The 20,414-nt window shown below is 46.1% G+C and overlaps 1 protein-coding gene across 1 annotated transcript; it reads left to right on the plus strand.

Moving 5' to 3' along the window:
• The first annotated feature begins 4,343 nt into the window (after nt 1-4,343).
• Nucleotides 4,344-10,454, plus strand: LOC132481647 (uncharacterized protein CXorf49 homolog). Its single transcript, XM_060086486.1, has 6 exons — nt 4,344-5,663; nt 6,355-6,511; nt 7,041-7,117; nt 8,159-8,194; nt 9,971-10,082; nt 10,159-10,454. Exons 1-6 carry the CDS (start codon nt 4,344-4,346, stop codon nt 10,452-10,454), a joined length of 1,998 nt encoding a protein of 665 aa, XP_059942469.1.
• The last annotated feature ends 9,960 nt before the right edge of the window (nt 10,455-20,414 follow it).

The raw sequence follows: 20,414 nt of genomic DNA on the forward strand, positions 1-20,414 counted from the left end.
TGGGCTAACAAAAATATCCTAAAATTGATTGTGATAGATGCACAACTGTGAATATACGAAAAGCCATTGAATAAGGCATTTTATTTTTTAATTCATTTTTATTGCAAAAACACATAATATGAAACCTACCTTATTAACAATTTTTTAGTGTACAGTGTTGTTACCTATATGAACATTGTTGCAATCAGATCTCTGGAATTCTTCATCTTGCATGACTGCAAATCTATACTCATGGAACAACAACTCCCCGTTTCCCCCTCTCCCAAACCTTTGGCAACCAGGATTCTACTTTCTGCTTCTAAGAGTTTGACTACTTTAGGTACCCCATATAAGTGGAAACATGCTGTATTTGTCCTTTGTGAGTGGCTTGCTTCACTTAGTATAATATCCTCAAAGTTCATCCATACTACAGCATATAGCAAGATTTCCTTCTTTTTAAAGGCTGAATAATATTCTGTTATATGTATACATTATATATACCACCTTTTATCTATTCACCTGTTGATAGATATTTAGGTTGTCTTCACCCCTTGGCTATTGTGAATAATGGTACAGTGAACATGGGAGTGCAATAATCTATGCAAGATCCTGATTTCAATTATTTTGTAATGTAAATGTAAATATACGGAAGTGAGAATGCTGGATCATATGGGAGTTCTATTTTTATTTTTTTAGGAACTTCCATACTGTTTTCCATGGCGGGTGCACAATTTTACACTCCCACCAGCAATGCACAAGGAACTCATTTTCTTCACTACCTTGCCAACACTTGCTATTTTGAGTTGTTTTTTTTTTTTAATACTGGCCATGTTAGCAGTTGTGAGGTGATAACTCATTGTGGTTTTGAATTGCATTTCCCTGTTGACTAGTGATGTTGAGCATTTTTCATATACCTGTAGGCCATTTATGTGTCTTCTTTGGAGAAATATCTAATCAATTCCTTTGTCCATTTTTAAATTGTGTTATTTGGGTTTTGTCTGTTTCTTTGTTTTTGAAAGCATAAGCCACAGACTGGGAAACAATATTTGCAAAGCACACATGATAAAAAACTTGTATCCGAAAGAGATAAAGAACATTCGATATTCAGTAATGAGAAATCAAACAACACAATAAACAATGAGCAAAAAAAAAATCGAACTGTCATTGTGCTTGCTGGATGGTCAGTAAGCTACTGAGAAGATGTTTGACCTCATTAGTCATTAGGGGAATAACTAAAGCCAGAATGAAATACGACAACATAGCTATAAACATGGCTGAAATAAAAACAAAATACAGACAATACCAAGTGCTAGACAGACTGAGGAACAGCTAGAACTCTCCTGCATTGCTGGTGAGAATGCAAAAAATGGTATAGACTCTCTGGAAACAGTTAAAAATACACTAACGATTCAATCCAGCAAGTTAACTCCTAGATATTTACCCAAGAGAAATGAAAACTTATATTCACAAAAAATCTGTATGCAAATGTTCATAGCACTTTTCTTAGATGCTTGGGTGACTGCACACTGGCACCGGACACAGACATATCTAGGACTACTGGACACAGTTTCTGAGCTGACATTGATCCCGGAAGCCCAAAGTGTCATGATGGGGCCCCATTAGAGTGGGGCTTATAGGTTCTGGCAGTAAAAGGAGTTGGGGATAGAGATCAGTTCACAGTGAGCTGACTGGGTCCCTGGACAAACATAGTGGTCATTTCTCCAGTCCCCAAGCTGATAATTCTAAGTGATACACTTGGCAGTTGGAGCAATGACCTACACATTGGGTCATTGGTCTGTGGAGTAAGAGCTATCATGGTGGGGAAAGCCAAGAGGAACCTCTGCCACTGGCTCCCACCCCGGGCCAAGAGAGTACGTCAAAACCAGTATTGGATCCTGGTGAGCATAACAGGGTAAAGCAGAGATTAGTGACATCGTTGGAGACGTATGGGATGTATGGGAAGAGGAGGTAGGAGAGCCACAGGGACGAAGAGAGTGGAGAAGGAGAGAAGTTCCGGGAGTCTCTCTATGGGGGAGGGAGGAAGGGAATGGAAATGGTGAGAGGGAAGATGGAGGCTTCCACTGGATCCACTGGTAATGTTTCATAGGATGCTGGTGGATGCAGGAGATTTTGCTATATCCTTCCTTATCCATTTTAACATATTTGAAATAGCACACCATGCCTTAAAAAGTCACTGGGAGAAGTGGAAGAGGGCGGTATCCACAAACAGGCAGGCACCATCGGGGGCAGGCTCGAGGAGGAGGATTGCAGGTTTACAGTGCACCCAGTCTCCCCTGCTCTGTAACTTCTCCAGCATGGCCAGCTTCTCAGGTGCAGAAACTCAGGCCCAGAAAACTGGGCCTTTGAGTTCCACAGGCAACAGCGGTTCAGACACGCCAGGACTCTCCAGGAGGTCAGCCAGAGCAGGATGCAGGAGAGAGAGGTGACTGAAGACAGAGGAGTATGAACGGGAAGGAGCAGAAGGAAGGTACGGGAGGAATGGAGGGGTGTCAGAGTAGGAGTTGGGTGGCAGACAAGGGAAATTCTAACACCCATGGGCCATAGAGAAACCAAGGGAGGCACCACTCCCCAGACATCAGTACTGCTCAGCTCAGGGAAGCTGAGAACTGACAGTTCCAAGAAAAATTGAGAGACACCTGGCTATCCACACCGACCGCCATCACAACTGGTAGGCCTTGGTTGTGCGTCCTTCAAAACTTTAAAACATACTTGTACATATACTTAAATGAATTCTCATATATTACATAGGATTGACTGGTGTGTGTGTGTGCCCACGCATGCAAGTGATTTAACTTACAAATGTGAATCCAAAGCCATCGTTCTGCAACTTGCAGTTTGAAGTCAGGCAGGTGCTTTCGAAAGCTGTGAGAATGGCCTGATGCATTCCGTTGGACTGCCACGCTTTATGCTACTGGATGCTAAGCCACGTTGCATTCATCCATTTCCTTACTGATGGGAATTTGGAGTGCTCCCAGTTTTTCCCATCACCAACACCCTTGTGCATGGGCTCCTGTACACTACAGGTACCAGCGTGTCTCCGGAAGAAGTACCAGGCAGCGGACTTGCCGGAACATAGAGGAAATACCTATTTTTTTTCTTCCTTTTTAAGGTCTTCGGCTCAAAGCAAGGACTCTGGAGTCAGATTGATTGGTTTCAATCCTGCCGCTGATCCCCACGAGCCGAATGACCTTGGGCCAGTGGCTGAACCTCTCAATGCCTGTTTGCTCACCGGTAAGAGGCCAGTAATAGTTGGTACTATAGTTCTAGGAGTGTCACGCTGATGCATTACTATTTATGCCCAGCACTTAGAAGAGTGCCAGGCACAGAGTCCGTGCTGGCACTAAGTTGCTTTCAATGGATTCTGCCAAATTACCTCCCAAATGGGTCTCTTGCACCACCGCCACAGGGGTTTGCTCCTCACCTCTCCCACCCTCGGAATGGTTAAGCTCTTTGAAGGATGTCAACCTAGTGTGTGAAACCCGATTCGTGGTTTTAGTTCACATCTCCAGGATCAGTGGTGGCGAGCATCTTTTGGGGTGTAACTGGCCACTGCGATTTCTTCTTCTTTGAATTTGCCTCAGAGAGGGGGAAGGGCTGATGGAGCGAGGCCAACCCCAATCTGTCCACCAACCCCAGTCTGTCCGCCAAACCTGCCTGCCAATGACGTTTGCTGAGCCACATTTGATGGAGCAGTTGAGACAGAGACCTTACAGAACGAAAATACGATCCCTTTGCTCTCTGGCCGACCCCTGATCACTGACTGGGGGACTCCTGTGCCCATTCTCCTGTTGGGTCATAAGGCTTGCGGTGGAAGGGAGGCTGGCAAATGCTTTCGGCGCGTGCTAGGCATCCAGTGCCTCCATCTTGACATTTCATCCTCACCACCCCTGGAGCCCGGCGCCCTCACTCCCCGACCCCCTGTATAGATGGGAAACGGAGGCTCAGAGCTGTGACTCTAACCGGAAAGGGGAGGCAGGACAGGAGGAGGCGGGCCGAGAGTCTTGACAGAGGGAAGCACTCCCACCATCCCCTTCACCCAACTGCTCGGACCGCCCACGGGCTTGAGGGCAAAGCAGAGGCCCTCGACCCCATTGGTTAGGCCTCGAGGGGACAGGCGAACAAGGCGCCCGCTGGTTGGCGAGGGCCGGACCAATGAGGAGGCCGCGGCGCCGGTGTGGGAGGTGCGCTGAAAGTGGCGCGTCCTTTCGTTTGAGGCGAGCTCGTGCGGCGCCTGAGGTGGTTGACGCTTCCCTCTGAGCGCCGCCCGCCTCGTCCGCCGTGACCGCGACCGCGACTCGGGCCATCAACAGTCGCCCCGGTTCCGCGGCCGCCTGGGTCGCGTCATGAGCTCCCCAGATGAGGTGTCTGTGTGGGGAACGGGTTTCGGCCCAGAGGGCGGGGAGCGGGCCGGCGTCCGCCCGGCCGGCCGCGGCGCCGAGCCCAGGAAGCCGCCGAGCGGCGGGGGCGGGAGCGGCTGCCGGGATCCCAAGGGCTTCCAGTCAGAGCGGGAGATGCTGGAAGCGGGAGGGCCGGTGCTGTGTGGCCGCGAAGGCCGACCTGGCTCCCCGGATGACGACACGAGGGACCTCCTGGACCTGTTCGAGGAGTCTGCGGCGGGCACCACGCAGCAGCTGTACGACCGGGACGTGCTGAACTTCTGCAGATACCCGTTGGAGGAGCCCTGCGCCTCCTTCGAAGTGTCCGCCGGCCTCGAGGCGGGTCCCGGCCGTCCAGGAGCGACCGCCCAGAGCTGTGGGGAAGCGCCGCCGGCTCTGGCCGGCCCTCTCCACCTCGGTGGGCCCGAAGCGGGCCGGGCCTGGAGGAAGCCTAAGAGAGCCACTAAGCGTAGGTTGAACGTGGCTGCGGATCGCCAGCGGTTCTCCTATGAAGGCCGGGCCCGGCAGCTATCCGACTCCGAGTCCTCAGATGAGTTCAGTGACACAAAGCGTAGGTTGAACGTGGCTGCGGATCGCCAGCGGTTCTCCTATGAAGCCCTGGGCCTGCTGCTATCCGACTCCGAGTGCTCAGATGAGTTCAGTGACACAGAGCTGATGACGGTGAGTACTTACTCCGGAGGAGGAGGCCAGGCCGAGCCCAGCAGACCCGAGGATCCCGGGGACACTCCCAGTCACTCGAATTTCCAAGTCAGGGAGAATTTCCTTCCCGTGACAGGCTCTTCCCTGTCCTCGGCTCTGCGAGGACTCTCTTCGGTTGTGGAAAGGCAGGGCGTGGGAGAGCAGGGCATCTCTTCCCCTAAGAAAATGCAGAGCGTGCTCTGGGGGAACGGGGGCAGCAAGCCCAGCTACCCGGGAGCTGCTGCTGCTGCTGCTACGGCAGGTGGCCTGCCGCAGGTCACTCCTAGGAAGAAGGGGACCCTGGAGAAGAAATCCCTCGGGGGAGCCTCCACACTTGCCCTGGGGAAAAACTTCCCTTCCTGGGGGCAGCGAATCTGGGCACCTCCGCTGGAACCGGCCACCTTCCCCCCAGTCTCTGGTATTCCGCTGCTTGGGAGATCCAAGAGGTATACCTTGGTCCCTTCTGGAACCAAACAGGCCAAGCACACCAGCGCTGGGAAGAAATCCGTGGTCACGTGGACAAGGGAGTCTGAGGCTGTGGCGGGAGAAGATAAGGACCCAAATAGAGACCCAGCCCCAAAGGGCCAAGTGAGTAGGCCAGGCTCCTCCTCTCTCCCCACTCTTCCCCGCCCCCACCGCACCCAGAGCACACGTCTTCACCCATGCTGCCTCTGTCCACCCCTCAGGGGTCGTCATTGGGTGCCCCTCGGTCACTGGGTCATTATGATGCCTGATCGGGCTCCTTTTACTAGGGACAAACAGTAAGGTAGCACTTCGGGTGTGCTGGGCCTGGTTCTCCACCCTTGGCCTGTTTCCAGCGTCCTCTGAGAGACTGGGGCTGGGGTGGAAGGGAGGGTTGGTAGCTGAATTGGGTCGGGGGATCCCTTAAAAGCTTCCCCGAAAAGCCTCAGTATTTAGACTCACCAGCTTCCTGAATCCTATCTCCTAGGTGTTCCCCAGACCTTCCTTGCAGGGGCCCTGGGCTTACTCAGTGCCCCACTGTTGTCCCTAGATCACCTCTGCCTGCTGGCCTGGGGCTGACGGAGGGAGAAAGTGCTAATGAGATCAGCCTTTCAATTCCCTTCCCAATTCCCTGCCTCACCCCGGCCCAAATCACACAACACTCTCTCTCCCTCTCTCTCTCTCTCTCTCCCTCTCTCTCTCTCTCTCTCTCTCTCTCTCTCTCTCTCTCACTCTCTCTCTCTCTCTCTCTCTCACACACACACACACACACACACACACTTCCTTAGTCCAAATCGGTGAAAAATTTTTGTTTCAGCTGCCAGCTCACAAGCCAGGGACACCTTATCTGCGCATGCATCGTGGAAAAGCCAGCAGTGGCGAGGTCGACACCAGAGGCCCCCAAGATCCAGGAAACTCAGAGCCCTTGGCCCTGAACCAGGGAGAAGTCATGCCCAGGGGGCCTGCCCCCTCAGGTGAGTGTCGTGGGTTTGATAGGAGGGGAGGGGAGAGGGGTGGAGGGCAGAAACCTCTGGCTCTGTCTCTGTTGGGGGCACAGCCGTTCTCTCAGGCAGCTTCTCCCACAGGAGACGGGGTGCTGGCAGGGCTGGCCTTGAGCCACATCATCCTGTGTGTGGGGTTTGTGCGGCGCGGCTGATCGGTGGCAGTGCCACACACAGCTCCTCCGGGTGTAGCCTTACAGGGGAACAGCCTTTTCTGTTAAGTCCTTTTCGCCCACATTGCTCTCCCACGTGCTGGCTGTGGCTGCAGCCCTGGGAGGGGCGAATCCAGAGGCACATAGCTTGGGGACCACAATGGCGAAATGGCTGCCCCCGGGTAACAGCGGAGGCAGGCCCAGAGAGAAGGTTCGGGCTTCTGGGCAGAGCAGGGGCGGCTGGTCGCCAGCAGAGGGTGGTGCCGCCTCACCTCACGGTAGACCCCACTTGGCCCTTTCCACCTCACTGGGAGCCTGCGAAGCTGGATTGTGTGTCCTTTCCCTCTCAGGTGACTGGGAGCCACTTGACCATCCCCCAAGACCGGAAACGCCGCAGCAGCCACTGGGAATGCCGGGCTGTCCTTCGGTAATGCTTCCTCTGGCTCCTGGAAATGCAGGCCCAAACTCGAGGGTGGGATCTGGGTCCAAGTTCAGCTGACATATATGTGGCCCCCCCTCCCCTGACCCCATCACGTACCCCATGGAGGGAGCCCACCTGCTTTCCACTGAGGAGCGCTTGCCAGTCTAGCCACCCGGCTTTGGGGTGCAGGGCCCGGTGGAGAGGAGAAGGTGGAGGAGAGAGGAGGCCAGATTATACTAATCATTTCTCTTCCTCCTGTGTCTGCTGGCCTAGTGTCTCGTGCTACAGAGAGCAGTAGACGCCCTTAAGAAGAAACTTGGTATGAGGAACCAGGGACGGAGAGCGGTATCTTAGTTCAGAACCCGGGTGGGCACCTGGGGTGGGGGTGGGCTGCAGGTGCAGTCAGCCTCGCAGGGACCAACATCCCTGTGGGGAGGAGAACCTAGCAGGCCTGGCCCTGGAGCCGGCTGTGCATGTACAACTGGGCGTGTGTACAAGCAGCAAAGTACTGTCTGGACTGCATGCACACTTTGCCAACCAGACCCGTCCTAGGGAATCTCCTTCTGATAGGACTTTTAGAGATGCCTCGTTGATTTTCCCTTGAACTGCTGCTTGGTGTGGCTTCTAAGGTTCTTGTTGGATTGTTTGTTTGTGTGTGTGACGAGATCTGAATGGTTGTGGCACGGCCCACAGCATCAGAGCTGCTGGCACACTTTGTTTCCCTTTAGGAACCAGTTCCACATTCAATTCCGGTGGTGGGGAGTGATCTGGCCCAGAGCTCTTTGCATCGGGTCTGGAGGGGGTTTCAGGTTTCAGGGCTACGCGGTTCCTCACGGGGATAGGGGACGGGCTTCCATATCCCTCTCTCTGGAGTGCCTACTAATGCCTGTCCCTGTTGCAGACACCATGAAGGACATGGCTCTCACGATGCTGACACTTTGAAGTGAGTGTTACACACACCGTACCCCTTCCCACAGTCCTGGCTGTTGAGCAGGGCTGGGGGCTGGCCCTGGCTTGAGGCTCTTCCCTGACTCTGCTGTTTTACAGGTTGAGCCCATCGTCTTCCTGCAGGAGGGGCAGCTGGTACCTTTGGAGCCCGGGAGCTGTGGCCAAGCTCGTTCCCTCCTGTTCTGCCTCAGCTAGGGCTTCCTCTACCCTTGTTTTGCCCCCTCCCCAGTTTCACAGCAGTTTCCAAATAAAGTACCTCTCATATTATGTGTTCTGCCTTCTCTCTGGAGGGGTAGGGGTAGGGTTAGGGGGCCGGGGCGGGGCACTGCTCCACGTCAGAGCCTTTTCCAGAACAGTATCTGTCGCATCCTGTGGTGGGGACTCTGGACCAGCCTCTGCTACCATCCCTGCAGTCAAGTCAGCGGACTGCCCCAGGTCTGGGTCCTCTGTGTGCTCTCCCTGGCCACACCGACACATCCTCCCTTGCCCCCGAAGGCCCTCTTCTAATTCTCTCCAAACCACCCTCCTCCTTTGGGGTCTGGTGGTTCCCATTCATCTCTGCCATTCACCCCCCGCCCATCAGCAGGAACTCATGACCCCCTTCCAGAGCTCCACTCTGGAAGCATTCACATCCTCCCTGCCCTCACCAGCTGACCACCCTCCTCCAGCCTGGTCGTCTCTATACCCTTGAGTGGAAATTGGCCCGTCAGGTTCTATGGCAAGTGTGGTTCGTAGGTCTGTGTTCTTGCATGGTCCCTGTCAAATACTCTTCCACCAGCCCCATGACACATTTTCCTGGAAATTATATTTCTGTGTCCCAGCTCAATCTCCCAGACTGCCTCTTTAGGACACACGAGATTGAGTCTGAGCTCCATGTTCAATTTCCCCCTCACTGGAGGTTGGGGAGCACTTCCTTCCCTCAGCCGGGACCCAGGGCTGTACTAGCCTGAGACTCAGAGGGACAGATCTGTGTTTGAGTGCGGTGATTCTGCCTGGCGCCCTTCCCAAACGACCGGTGTTTTACTACACAAAAGGGGGTATGATGGTAGATAGGACATTCAAGGTTGGTGACTGTGTGCCCCTGTGTGTGAATAAAAGTAATCAGGGATAATCTCCCTTGAGGGAGAAAGATGTGATTCAGGGAGTAAAGAGAGTAGAGGCTGGTCCAGGTTCTGTAAGGCACTGAATGAGCAAAAGCAAGGGTCGGATCTGTTGTGTTCAAGGGTTGTCGTTAAATTCCCAAAGCATAGGCGGGGGAGGATGCAGAAGTCACCAAACCCCACGACAGGGTGTTGGGATGCTCGAAATGTTGGATTCGCTGGAGGAGGCTCTCGATCCTACTCTGTGATCCTATGATGTCTGACAGCTACTGTGGGTGTGGATGGAGTGAGATTGGGAAGAGTGGCTCCTCAGAGTAGCTCATCTTAGAATCAGGGGACCCATATATGAGACCACCCAACATGAGCTACCCGGGACAGGGGCAGGGTGGGCGCAGTGAGGATGGGAAGTAAGGAGTGACTGCGCCTGGACAATGGGGAGCACTTGAGTCCACCCTTCCCCCATATTCTCACAGTGACTCGCTTCCAGAGTCCATGGCATGAGCTCAGGTGGACAGACCACATGTGGGATGGGGCAGTCACAGACCTCAGGGTCAGAAAAGGACATTCGTGGGACTTAATCCACTCAAACCCCTCCCTGGAGGAGGTGGGCTTGATTGCTGCCCAGGCCTCTGGCTGGATTCCTAGGATGTACCCAGTGCCCCCCCACCAGTCCAGCCTGTACCAGGCTTATGTTCTAGCCCCTCTTGCTTCGGCACTGCTCCCCACTGAGCTGAGGCCATTACCAATGAGTGTGTGTGCACTTCGAGGAAACAGAGCCAGCGTAGACTTTGGACCTGCCTCTAACCTGTAGAGACAGTCATTCCAGGTCTTGTGTCCCTGCAGACACTCTGGAGAGTGTGAAGCTAAGTACAGGCTGGAGACCACCATCACAGGAACTCGCTTCCCAGTGCACACTATGGAGGGTATGGGACCAGCTCAGTGGTATGGCACCATCCCTTCCGGCCTGAAGCCCTCTGGCTCAGAGCCCATTCCCTCTAGCCTCTAACCACAGTGTGCACACTGGGGGAAAAGTGAAACCAGAAGAGAAATACTGCCCCAAGCCCTCAGGACCCGGCTATATCCCAGACCAATGTGGAGACTGCCATCACACCTGGGAGAAACCCAACTTCCTCAGGGCTCTTAACTCTGGCCCCTCAGGTCCCAACCCCACACCTGAAAGGGCAGTGAGGGCCATTGAGCAGAGAAGCAGCCCCAGCTCACACCTTATTCTGGCTCTAGCCCCTTCAACTCCAGACCTGTTTCCCACCCGGGCAGTGACTGCCACCACGCCCTAGGGGAAGATGCAGCCCATGCTCACTTCATATCTAGCTCTCCCTCCAGAGCCACTGGGCACATGCAGACTGAACAGGGATGGTCCCACACAAGAACACACCCTCAAGACTGGGATAGATAACTGTCTCACCTAATTTCATAGAGACAGAGAAAGTTTTAAAAAGATGAGTAGACAGGGGAACATGTTTCAAATTAAAGACAAGAAAAAATGCTGAAAAAAACCCTAAGGAAACTGATAAATAATTTAACTGATGAAGAGTTCATAGCAGTAGTAATATGAATGCTAACTGAACTGGGGCAAAGAATAGATGAACACAGTGAGAATTTTTAACAAAGAACTAGAAAGTATAAAAAGGACAAGTCAGAGCCGAATAGCATAACTGAAATTACAAATACACTAGAGGGAATTAACAGCAGATTAGGTGACAGAGAAGAACACATAAGCAGTCTGGGAAGTAGAATAATGGAAATCACTCAATCATAAGTGCAAAAAACAATTTTTTTAATGAGAATAATTTAAGGGACCTGTGGGACAACATCAAGCATACTCACATTTGCATTATAGGGGTCCCAGAGGAGAAGAGAGAGAGAAAGGGGTTGAAAAATGTATTTGAGGAAATTATGGCTGAAAACTTCCCTAATCTGAAGAAAGAAACACAGAGGAAGCACAGAGAGTCCCAAACAAAATGAACCCATACACACCCACATCAAGACATATAATTAAAAGGGCAAAAGTTAAAGAGAGAATTCTAAAGGTAGCAAGAGAAAAACAAGAGTCACATACAAGGGAAGTCCCATAAGCCTATCAGCTAATTTTTCTGCATATACTTTGCATGTCAGAAGGGAGTGGCATGATAAGATTTAAAGTGCTGAGAGGGAAAACCCTACAACCTAGGATACTTTACCCAGCAAGGTTATCATTCAGAATTGAAGGAGAGATAAAGGCTTCTCAGACAAGCAAAATTTAAAAGAGCTCATCAATACTAAACCAACCTTACAAGAAGGGTTAAAAGGTCTTCTTGAAGTTAAAAAAAAAAAAAAAAAAAACACTGGCTACAACAGGAAATAAGAAATTAAAGGACGGGGAAAATATACTGGTGAAGCAATTATATCATAAAGGCTGGGTATTTACCAGTTAAATAAGCTAGTACAAAGGTTAAAAGACAAAAATTGTAAAATCAACGGTAACTACAATAAACAGTTAAATGATAGACATGAAGATGTGAAATATGACATCAAAAACACAAAATGCTGGGAGGTGAGTAAAAAATGTAGAGCTTTCAGAATGTGTTTGAAGTTAATGACTATCGGTTTCAATCAAATAGTTATAGGTCAACATAAATGAACTCCATGGATCAAAGACCTACTATAGATCTACCATAACTAGAGAGAAAGGAACACAAACATAACACTGAAGAAAATCATCAAACCACAAGAGAGACACTAAAAGAAGAAAGCATCCTCCTGACTTCAAACTGCAAGTTGCAGAACGATGGCCTCAGATACACATTAGTAAATGTTTTTAAATCCCAAATGAATCCTACCTAATATTTGATAACCTTTGGGTGTATGTTTCAATGTCTGAAAGACAGTTTTCACTAGATGTTAAAGTTGTGGGATAGCTTCTAACAGGACCCAATAGGTTTATACAACAAATTTATGACCTTGGATCTCCCCAGATTGGTTAGGAAGGTGTACAATTGGTTTCCTTTAGGCTCAATGTCACCTACAGGTAGCCTTGAAAACAGCCGCTGTCATCCTGCTTTCAATGTGGGCATGTAGGGTTCAATCAGTTTTCCAATGGTATGATTATTTGGCTGCAATATTTATTCCTTCACTTGGAATAGAAGATATCATTACTCATATAGAGGCTTTAACAAAATTCACCCAGCAAGCCTTAAATGATAGTAACCAAGCCGTGTGTTTGCTCAGTTCAGAAATTTCCATGATGAGAAAAGCAGTCCTACAGAATTGCATGGCCCTCAATATTCTAACAGCTTCCCAAGGGGGAGCTTATGCTGTAATACATAGTGAACGTTTTGTTTTTATACCTGATGAGTCTTCTAATGCAACCCCCGCTTATGATGCGTATGAAAAATTGGATTTCCACTCTGAATGATCGTCTTCCCAGTTTAAGGGAAATGCTAGGAAAATGGTATGGTTCAAGAGGATATTGGCTTAAATCTTTACTAATGATATTGTTGCTCCTATTTCCAACTTTGATTACAGTTTGTGTAACTTATAAAGTTTTAGTTTCTTGTTTTTTGCACTGTGTATCACCTGCTCCTACTAAGATAATGATATCTAAACAACTGGAAACTATTGATCACATCTATAGTTCTCTATAAGATAATGGACATGCACAATGCACATGCAAGGTAAAATTGGTGCAAGTCCTATTGGACAACTTGGAATTGGCCGTTAGTCCTTGCCAGACATCTTACTAGTACCACCCCCTAAAAGGAAAGAAAGAACCGGGCTATTAGGACCCAGCATCGAGGGACATGATGGACCCAAGGCATGTAAAGAACCACCCTAGCATTTGGGGACCAAATACTTGATCACCTAATGCTTTCTATTGAAAGATTAATGATCAAAAGTGGAATTAATGTAATAAAATTATTTTCAGGCAGGACAAGAAACATTTTAAACATAAAACTCTCTCTCTGCCCATTTGAGCCACTACCCCCTCCCCTTTAGTGTGATTTGTGCATCACATTATACATTAACTAGATCCCCTTAAAAGATACAGGAATGCCCACACACCAAAAAAAAAAAGAAAAGAAAAAAAAGAAAGAAAGAAAGAAAGAAAAGAAGGAAAGAAAGAAGAAAAAGAAATTTCCTCCTGGAATCAGCGAGGTAACTCCTTAAGAGATAACTTTCCTTTCTCAATCCTGTAATGCCTCATTAATACCCACTACTCACCTTGTTGGACTATGTAAACTATTAACATGCTACTTTGTCTCAAAAACTTATATCACGGTTTTACCTCCAATGGGTGGAACAGTCCTCAGAGTTTTCTGAAGATTGTCTCCCAGGTTATAGTCCTCAGGTTGGCTCAAATAAAAATTTCCATTTTTCTTCGATTGACTATTGATTAATTTTTTTGGACAACACAATGAAACCAAAAGATGGTTTTTTAAAAAGATAACAAATCACAAACCTTCGGCAGACAGACCAAGAAAAAAAAAAAGATTCCTAAGGAATCACTAAAATCAGGGCTGAAAAGGGAGACATCACCATTGAGTCTATTGAATTTAAAAAAACATAAGAAAATAGTATGAAAACTTTTATACCAACAAATTAGACACATATATGCAATGAAAACATTTGTAGAGAGACACAAACTTCAAAACAGACTCAATAATAGACAATCAATTAAATTAATAATTAAAAATATTCCCACAATGATGCTCCTGTCCAGATGGCATCACCGCTGAATGCTATCAAACATTTCAGATGGAAATAATAGCAACACTCCAGAAATTCTTCCAGAAAATAGAAGAGGAATGAACACTTTCAAAATAGCTCTAGTAGGCCAATATTACTGTAGTGTGAGCCTCTGACAGTTTTTTTTTTCTTAATTGTAATGCAAGTGCCTGACATTAAGCTTTTGATTGCTGAGGCACCACTTCAAAGACAGCTATATCAAAAAGAACAAATTGCCAGCTACACGACTAGGTAAAGAGCCAGGCCACCACACCCCTGAAGTTTCCTTTGTTTTAGAGATCTCTGATTGACTTAGATAACTGACCCTTTGGCTGCTTGTTTTTCCCTTCTTGTGCTTTAATTCCCATTCTGTGTTAAATTCATCAATAAAGAGTGAATCTGAGAAACCCTAGGCCCCTCACTCTTGACCCCGATACATACATAACCCCAGGTCCCAGCTCTCTTTCTCCACCCACAACCTTTCTGTGTGGTCCAAGGCATGCCATGTACCCTCCATGACTTATGAGTAATAAACTTCGTCCTTACAAAGTCTCCTAAAGGTTATTGCTGAGGTGCCTCTTGCAATTATAATAAGAACCACAAGGGCTAGTTCAACCACAACATTGGTTCTGAAAGGGGAAATATCTGTGGGGGCTCGCCTTGGAGTACAGATAAGTGCCTCCAGGTATTTCTAGCTGACAGTATCACTATCGATTGGCTGAGACCAGCACAATTACCCTGATGCCCAAAACACACAAAGACATCCAAAATAAAGAAAATTGCATACCAATCTTTCTCATGAATATAGATGAAATAACCCTCAAGAAAATATTAACAAACTGAATTCAGAAACATATAAAAAGGATTATATACCATAACCAAGTGGGATTTATTCTAGAAATACAAGGTTGGTTTAACATCTAAAAATCAATTTATGTAATACACTATTTTAAAAGAAGAAAGCACTGAAACATTATCATATTAACTGACACAGAAAGAGCATGTGACAAAATTCCACCACCTTTCATGATAAAAACAATTAAAAAAACTAGGAATAGAAAGAAATTTCTTCAGCATCATAAAGGATATCTATGAAAAACCTACAGCTAACATCATATTTAGTAGTGAAAGACTGCATACCTTTTCCCTAAAGTCAGCAACAAAGACATGCTCACTACTTTTATTCATTATTGCACTGGAAGTTTGAGCCAGTTCAAACAGGGAAGAAGAAGAACTAAAAGTCATCCAGATAGGAAATAAAAAGGGAGGTTTTTTTTATTCTCAGATGACATGATTTCATATGCAGACAATCCTAAGGAATCCACAAAAACGGATCTAACGGTAGAACTAATAAAGAAGTTCAACAGATCACAGAATACAAGAGTAATATATAAAACAAATTTTATTGCCATATACATGTAGCAAATAATCCAAAAATGAAATTAAGGAACACTTAATTCTAGCTACAATAGCATCAAAAAGAATTAAATGCTTAGGCATATATTTAACAAACCAAATGTAATACTTATGCACTGAGAAACACAAATTGATGTTTGTTGAGAGAAATTAAAGATGATCTAAATAAATGGAAAGGCATTGCATGTTCATGGTTGTAAGACTCAATATTTATATGGTAATTCTCCCCAAATTGACATATAGATTCAATTCAATCTCTATCGAAATTTCAGCAGGCTTTCTTTGTAGAAACTCACAGGCTGATCCAGAAAATTCATATGGAAATGAAAAACAAAACAAAACAGAATATCCAAAACTACTTCAAAAAAGAACAAACTTGGAAGATTCCACCTTCTGATTTCAAAACTTACGATAAAAATAAAGGTAATCAAGTTAGTGTGATACCGACATAGAGATAGATCAATGGAACAGAATCGAGAGTTTAGAAATAACGAACTCTCCTTATATTTATGGTCAATGATTTTCAATTCAATGGGGAAAGGATAGTCTTTTCAACATATGGTGCTGGCACAACTGGATATCATGCAAAAATACAAACTTCGAACCTTACTTCACAGCACACACAAAACTTAATGCAGAATGGATCAGAGACTTAAAAGTAAAACCTACAACTATAAATCTGTTAAAAGAAACCCTAGGAGAAAAATATTTGTACGCATGAGCTAGGCGATGATTTCTTAGATACAACACCAAAAGCATGATCCATAAAAGAAAAACTTGATAAATTGGACTTTGGCAAAATTTAAAACATTTATGCTTCAGAAGGCACTATTCAGAAAATGAAAAGACAAGGTACAGACTGGGAGAAAATATTTGAAAGTCACAGATCTAACAAAGAACTTGTATGCAGAATAAAGAATAAGAATAATAAATAAATAAGAAAATGACCCCATTAAAAAGTTGGGTAAAAGATTTGTATAGACATTTAACCAAAGAAGGTTTAGAAATGGTTAATAAGCATATGAAAGGATGTTCACAGCCACTAGTCAGTAGGGAAATATAAATCAAAACCATAATGAGATACCATGTTGCAAAAACAATAGGATGGCTATAATCCAAAATACAGATAATAACAAATATTTGGATTTGGAGAAATTTGAATCCTCATACACTTCTGGTGATAATGTAAAATAGTTGAATCTTTTTGGAAAATATTCTGGTGTTTTCTTAAAAAGTTAAACATAGAGTTACCATATGATCCAGAATGTCCATTCCTAGGGATCTACCGAAGAGAACTGAAAACATATGTTCACACAAAAACTCATGAACTCAAAATGTATATGAATATGCTTAACAGCATTGAGTTTGGGAATATTATCCATAACATTCCCAAACTAAACACAACCCAAATGCCCATAAACTGATGAATGTATAAATAGAATGTGGTATACCCATACCATGGAATATTATTTGGCAATAAAAATAACCAAAGTACTGATACATGCTACAACATGGGTGAACCTCGAAAACATTACATTAAGTGAAAGAAGCCAGACAACATGTACTATATATTGTGTGATTGCATTTATACAAAATTTCCTAAATAGGCAAATCATAGAGACAGAAAGTAGTTTATTACTTGCCTATAGGGCTGGGGGTGGGTTGGGGGGTTCGGGGTGTTGGGTAAGGGATACAAGGCGTCTTCTTGGGCTAACAAAAATATCCTAAAATTGATTGTGATAGATGCACAACTGTGAATATACGAAAAGCCATTGAATGAGGCATTTTATTTTTTAATTCATTTTTATTGCAAAAACACATAATATGAAACCTACCTTATTAACAATTTTTTAGTGTACAGTGTTGTTACCTATATGAACATTGTTGCAATCAGATCTCTGGAATTCTTCATCTTGCATGACTGCAAATCTATACTCATGGAACAACAACTCCCCGTTTCCCCCTCTCCCAAACCTTTGGCAACCAGGATTCTACTTTCTGCTTCTAAGAGTTTGACTACTTTAGGTACCCCATATAAGTGGAAACATGCTGTATTTGTCCTTTGTGAGTGGCTTGCTTCACTTAGTATAATATCCTCAAAGTTCATCCATACTACAGCATATAGCAAGATTTCCTTCTTTTTAAAGGCTGAATAATATTCTGTTATATGTATACATTATATATACCACCTTTTATCTATTCACCTGTTGATAGATATTTAGGTTGTCTTCACCCCTTGGCTATTGTGAATAATGGTACAGTGAACATGGGAGTGCAATAATCTATGCAAGATCCTGATTTCAATTATTTTGTAATGTAAATGTAAATATACGGAAGTGAGAATGCTGGATCATATGGGAGTTCTATTTTTATTTTTTTAGGAACTTCCATACTGTTTTCCATGGCGGGTGCACAATTTTACACTCCCACCAGCAATGCACAAGGAACTCATTTTCTTCACTACCTTGCCAACACTTGCTATTTTGAGTTGTTTTTTTTTTTTAATACTGGCCATGTTAGCAGTTGTGAGGTGATAACTCATTGTGGTTTTGAATTGCATTTCCCTGTTGACTAGTGATGTTGAGCATTTTTCATATACCTGTAGGCCATTTATGTGTCTTCTTTGGAGAAATATCTAATCAATTCCTTTGTCCATTTTTAAATTGTGTTATTTGGGTTTTGTCTGTTTCTTTGTTTTTGAAAGCATAAGCCACAGACTGGGAAACAATATTTGCAAAGCACACATGATAAAAAACTTGTATCCGAAAGAGATAAAGAACATTCGATATTCAGTAATGAGAAATCAAACAACACAATAAACAATGAGCAAAAAAAAAATCGAACTGTCATTGTGCTTGCTGGATGGTCAGTAAGCTACTGAGAAGATGTTTGACCTCATTAGTCATTAGGGGAATAACTAAAGCCAGAATGAAATACGACAACATAGCTATAAACATGGCTGAAATAAAAACAAAATACAGACAATACCAAGTGCTAGACAGACTGAGGAACAGCTAGAACTCTCCTGCATTGCTGGTGAGAATGCAAAAAATGGTATAGACTCTCTGGAAACAGTTAAAAATACACTAACGATTCAATCCAGCAAGTTAACTCCTAGATATTTACCCAAGAGAAATGAAAACTTATATTCACAAAAAATCTGTATGCAAATGTTCATAGCACTTTTCTTAGATGCTTGGGTGACTGCACACTGGCACCGGACACAGACATATCTAGGACTACTGGACACAGTTTCTGAGCTGACATTGATCCCGGAAGCCCAAAGTGTCATGATGGGGCCCCATTAGAGTGGGGCTTATAGGTTCTGGCAGTAAAAGGAGTTGGGGATAGAGATCAGTTCACAGTGAGCTGACTGGGTCCCTGGACAAACATAGTGGTCATTTCTCCAGTCCCCAAGCTGATAATTCTAAGTGATACACTTGGCAGTTGGAGCAATGACCTACACATTGGGTCATTGGTCTGTGGAGTAAGAGCTATCATGGTGGGGAAAGCCAAGAGGAACCTCTGCCACTGGCTCCCACCCCGGGCCAAGAGAGTACGTCAAAACCAGTATTGGATCCTGGTGAGCATAACAGGGTAAAGCAGAGATTAGTGACATCGTTGGAGACGTATGGGATGTATGGGAAGAGGAGGTAGGAGAGCCACAGGGACGAAGAGAGTGGAGAAGGAGAGAAGTTCCGGGAGTCTCTCTATGGGGGAGGGAGGAAGGGAATGGAAATGGTGAGAGGGAAGATGGAGGCTTCCACTGGATCCACTGGTAATGTTTCATAGGATGCTGGTGGATGCAGGAGATTTTGCTATATCCTTCCTTATCCATTTTAACATATTTGAAATAGCACACCATGCCTTAAAAAGTCACTGGGAGAAGTGGAAGAGGGCGGTATCCACAAACAGGCAGGCACCATCGGGGGCAGGCTCGAGGAGGAGGATTGCAGGTTTACAGTGCACCCAGTCTCCCCTGCTCTGTAACTTCTCCAGCATGGCCAGCTTCTCAGGTGCAGAAACTCAGGCCCAGAAAACTGGGCCTTTGAGTTCCACAGGCAACAGCGGTTCAGACACGCCAGGACTCTCCAGGAGGTCAGCCAGAGCAGGATGCAGGAGAGAGAGGTGACTGAAGACAGAGGAGTATGAACGGGAAGGAGCAGAAGGAAGGTACGGGAGGAATGGAGGGGTGTCAGAGTAGGAGTTGGGTGGCAGACAAGGGAAATTCTAACACCCATGGGCCATAGAGAAACCAAGGGAGGCACCACTCCCCAGACATCAGTACTGCTCAGCTCAGGGAAGCTGAGAACTGACAGTTCCAAGAAAAATTGAGAGACACCTGGCTATCCACACCGACCGCCATCACAACTGGTAGGCCTTGGTTGTGCGTCCTTCAAAACTTTAAAACATACTTGTACATATACTTAAATGAATTCTCATATATTACATAGGATTGACTGGTGTGTGTGTGTGCCCACGCACGCAAGTGATTTAACTTACAAATGTGAATCCAAAGCCATCGTTCTGCAACTTGCAGTTTGAAGTCAGGCAGGTGCTTTCGAAAGCTGTGAGAATGGCCTGATGCATTCCGTTGGACTGCCACGCTTTATGCTACTGGATGCTAAGCCACGTTGCATTCATCCATTTCCTTACTGATGGGAATTTGGAGTGCTCCCAGTTTTTCCCATCACCAACACCCTTGTGCATGGGCTCCTGTACACTACAGGTACCAGCGTGTCTCCGGAAGAAGTACCAGGCAGCGGACTTGCCGGAACATAGAGGAAATACCTATTTTTTTTCTTCCTTTTTAAGGTCTTCGGCTCAAAGCAAGGACTCTGGAGTCAGATTGATTGGTTTCAATCCTGCCGCTGATCCCCACGAGCCGAATGACCTTGGGCCAGTGGCTGAACCTCTCAGTGCCTGTTTGCTCACCGGTAAGAGGCCAGTAATAGTTGGTACTATAGTTCTAGGAGTGTCACGCTGATGCATTACTATTTATGCCCAGCACTTAGAAGAGTGCCAGGCACAGAGTCCGTGCTGGCACTAAGTTGCTTTCAATGGATTCTGCCAAATTACCTCCCAAATGGGTCTCTTGCACCACCGCCACAGGGGTT

This window comes from Mesoplodon densirostris, chromosome X (assembly GCF_025265405.1).
Source record: "Mesoplodon densirostris isolate mMesDen1 chromosome X, mMesDen1 primary haplotype, whole genome shotgun sequence".
Lineage (NCBI taxonomy): Eukaryota > Metazoa > Chordata > Mammalia > Artiodactyla > Ziphiidae > Mesoplodon > Mesoplodon densirostris.

Bases quoted from the DNA above. Each gene is read 5' to 3' on its own strand.
- LOC132481647 (XM_060086486.1), top strand. From the start codon at position 4,344: ATGAGCTCCCCAGATGAGGTGTCTGTGTGGGGAACGGGTTTCGGCCCA. The intron at 8,195-9,970 runs GTACCTTTGGAG...TCTAACCTGTAG, and splicing joins TCCTGCAGGAGGGGCAGCTG to AGACAGTCATTCCAGGTCTT. The intron at 10,083-10,158 runs GTATGGGACCAG...CATTCCCTCTAG, and splicing joins CCCAGTGCACACTATGGAGG to CCTCTAACCACAGTGTGCAC.